Genomic DNA, 3,479 nt, shown 5'->3' with positions numbered 1-3,479 from the left:
AGTAATGCCTCCAAATCTTCAAAGCATGAACAATGGCTGCCAACTCTAGATCATGGACCGGATAATTCTTCTCGTGGATCTTCAATTGCCTCGAAGCATAAGCAATGACTCTGCCATCCTGCATCAATACTGCACCAAGCCCAATACGGGAAGCATCACAATAAACTATATAAGGCCCTGAGCCTGTGGGCAAAACCAATATCGGTGTCGTAGTCAGAGCTGTCTTGAGCTTCTGAAAGCTCGCCTCACACTCATCCGACCATCTGAACTGGGCACCCTTCTGGGTCAATCTGGTCATCGGGGCTGCTATGGATGAAAATCCCTCTACGAACCGGCGGTAATAACCCGCTAACCCCAAGAAACTCCGAATCTCAGTAGCTGATGCTGGTCGAGGCCAGTTCTTGACTGCCTCAATCTTCTTCGGGTCCACCTGAATACCCTCTGCTGATACGACATGACCCAGAAATGCAACCGAACTCAACCAGAACTCGCACTTCGAGAACTTAGCGTATAACTGACTATCCTTCAGAGTCTGAAGAACCACTCTGAGGTGCTGCTCGTGCTCCTCCTGGCTGCGGGAGTACACCAGAATATCATCAATAAAGACTATCACGAACAGGTCCAAGTAAGGCCTGAACACTCGGTTCATCAACTCCATAAATGCGGCTGGGCCATTGGTCAACCCAAACGACCAGAACTCATAATGCCCATACCGAGTGCGGAATGCTGTCTCAGGGACATCAGACGCCCTAATCCTCAGCTGATGGTAGCCAGATCTCAATTCTATCTTTGAAAACACCTTCGCACCCTGAAGCTGGTCAAACAAATCATCAATCCTCGGCAGTGGATACTTGTTCTTAATCGTCACTTTGTTCAATTGCCGGTAATCAATGCACATCCTCATCGATCCATCCTTTTTCTTCACAAATAACACTGGCGCACCCCTAAGGAGAAACACTAGGCTTGATAAAACCCTTCTCTAGCAAATCTTGCAACTGGTCCTTTAACTCCTTCAACTCTGGCGGGGCCATGCGATACGACAGAATAAAAATGGGCTGCGTGCCTGGGGCCAGATCAATACAGAAATCAATATCCCTGCCGGGCGGCATACCCGGCAGGTCTGAAGGGAAAACCTCGGGGAACTCCCGAACAATAGGAATAGAGTCAATGAAGGAACCTTTGCGCTGGAATCGCGAACATACGCCAGATAAGCTAAACACCCCTTCTCGACCATGCGTCGAGCCTTCACATATGAAATAACACTGCGGGTGGCGTGACCTGGGGTCCCTCTCCACTCCAATTGGGGCAAATCTGGCAAAGCCAAGGTCACGGTCTTGGCGTGATAATCCAACATAGCATGATACGGGGACAGCCAATCCATCCCTAATATAACGTCGAAATCCACCATGTCTAAAAGCAATAAATCAACACGGGTCTCAAGACCCTCAAACACCACCACACAGGAACGATGAACTCGGTCGACCACTATAGAATCACCCACCGGTGTAGATACATAAACAGGGATACCCAAAGCATCATTAGGCATAGCCAGGTAGGGTGCAAAATAAGACGACACATATGAATACGTAGACCCAGGGTCAAATAGCACTGAGGCATCCCTATCACAGACCAGAATAGTACCTGTAATAACAGCATCTGAAGACTCAGCCTCTGGCCTGGCTGGCAAAGCATAACACCGGGGCTGGGCCCCACCTCCCTGAACCATGTCTCTGGGACGATCTGCTACTGGCTGACCCCTACCTCTGCCGGTCCGAGCTCCACCTCTACGGTCTCTACCTCCACCTCTATGATCCCTACCCCCGCCTCTAGCTGGCTGGGCAAGCTGTGGATCACCTGGTGCCTGAATCATAGGGCGAGGACCCTGCTGCTGAGAACTACCCGAGGCTCGAGGGCAAAATCTAACAATGTGACTCGGGTCACCACAACCATAACAAGCCCTCGGCTGCTGAGACTGCTGGCCCTGTCGACCTGTATGTCCTCCCCGGAAACTCTGAAGTGGCGGTGCACTGATGGGCTGCTGATCAGAATAATGCTGCTGAGAACCACCACCGCCTGGAGTACCATGAGAAACCTGGAGTGCTGACTGAAAGGGTCTCGGTGGATGGCCTCTACCATAAGAATCCCTACCTCCAGATGAGGTACCACTGAACCTACCAGAATGACGAGGCCTCTTATCCGACACCTGACCACCTCCTCGTGCAAGAGCCATCTCCACTCTACGGGCCGCATTGGCCGCCTCCTGAAAAGAAATCTCACTACCAGCTCCCATAGCCATCTGGAGATGGATCGGCTGAATCAATAAACCTCCGCACCCTCTCTCGCTCTGTGGGAAGTATAACAATAGCATGGCGTGCCAAATCAATGAACCGCGTCTCATACTGGGTGACTGTCATGGAGCCCTGCTGGAGGCGCTCGAACTACCTGCGAAGAGCCTCTCGTTGAGTAGCTGGGAGAAACTTCTCCAAAAACAACTCTGCAAACTGATCCCATGTCAATGATGGCGACCCTGCTGGTCTGGATAGACAATAGTCCCTCCACCAAGTCTTGGCGGATCCTGCTAGTCAAAAAGTGGCGAAGTCGACCCCATTGGTCTCCACAATACCCATAGTCCGAAGGATCTCATGGCAGTTGAATAAGAAATCCTGTGGATTCTCTGAAGAAGTACCGCTGAAAGTGGTTGTAAAGAGCTTGGAGAACCTGTCAAGTCTCCACAAAGCATCCGAAGACATCGCCGCTCCATCGCCGGTCTGGGCTGCAATACCTGGCTGAGCTGCCACGGCTGGTTGGACCACTGGAATATGAGCCTGGGGAGCTACCTGCTCCGGAGTACGTGTAGCAGGAGTCTGAACTCCTCCTCCAGCCTGAGAAGTGGCTGGTGCTACTAGAAGCAAACCCGCTCTAGTGACACTCTCCATAAAGCCTGCCAGCCTGACTAAAGCATCCTGAAGATCTGGGGTAACCATGACCCCTCCTAGGACCTGAGCTGGGCCCACCGGAGCTGCTGGGGCTGGAACCTTCTCATCATAGTCAATATAACGCTCCACCTCTGGGACTGCTGCTCGGGGCTGAGCTATGCCCCTGCCTCGGCCTCTGGCACGGCCTCGGCCTCTGCCCCTCGCAGGAGCTGCTGCTGGGAGCTCGGGCTGCTGCGCGGTAGAAGAGGAAGCACGTGTTCTCGCCATCTGCGAAAGAACAGAGTAGAAAGACAATCAGTATTTGTGAAACAGAATCGCACGACAGGAAAGAACAAAAGCGAAACTTTTCCTAACTCCGTAGACTCTGGGGATAAATACAGACGTCTCCGTACCGATCCCTCAGACTCTACCAAGTTTGTCCGTGAGTAGCGAGACCTATGTAACCTAGAGCACTGATACGAACTTGTGACGACCCGGATTTCCCACCATCGGGGGTCATGATGGCGCCTACTATCGGAGCTAGGCAAGCCAAGTATTTAAACA

The 3,479-nt window shown here is 52.0% G+C and overlaps 1 protein-coding gene across 1 annotated transcript; it reads right to left on the bottom strand.

Annotated features, from left to right (window-relative positions):
* On the bottom strand, positions 485–898 carry LOC109233827 (RNA-directed DNA polymerase homolog; the record flags this gene model as incomplete). The annotated part of the gene is made up of 1 exon (XM_019399685.1): positions 485–898. A coding segment is annotated over exon 1 (414 nt), but the record flags the coding sequence as incomplete, so codon positions are not given.

Source organism: Nicotiana attenuata, chromosome 10 (genome assembly GCF_001879085.1).
Source record: "Nicotiana attenuata strain UT chromosome 10, NIATTr2, whole genome shotgun sequence".
In the NCBI taxonomy this organism is placed as follows: domain Eukaryota; kingdom Viridiplantae; phylum Streptophyta; class Magnoliopsida; order Solanales; family Solanaceae; genus Nicotiana; species Nicotiana attenuata.
Note: the sequence above shows the minus strand (reverse complement) of the source record. Positions and strands in the feature narration are given on the sequence as shown.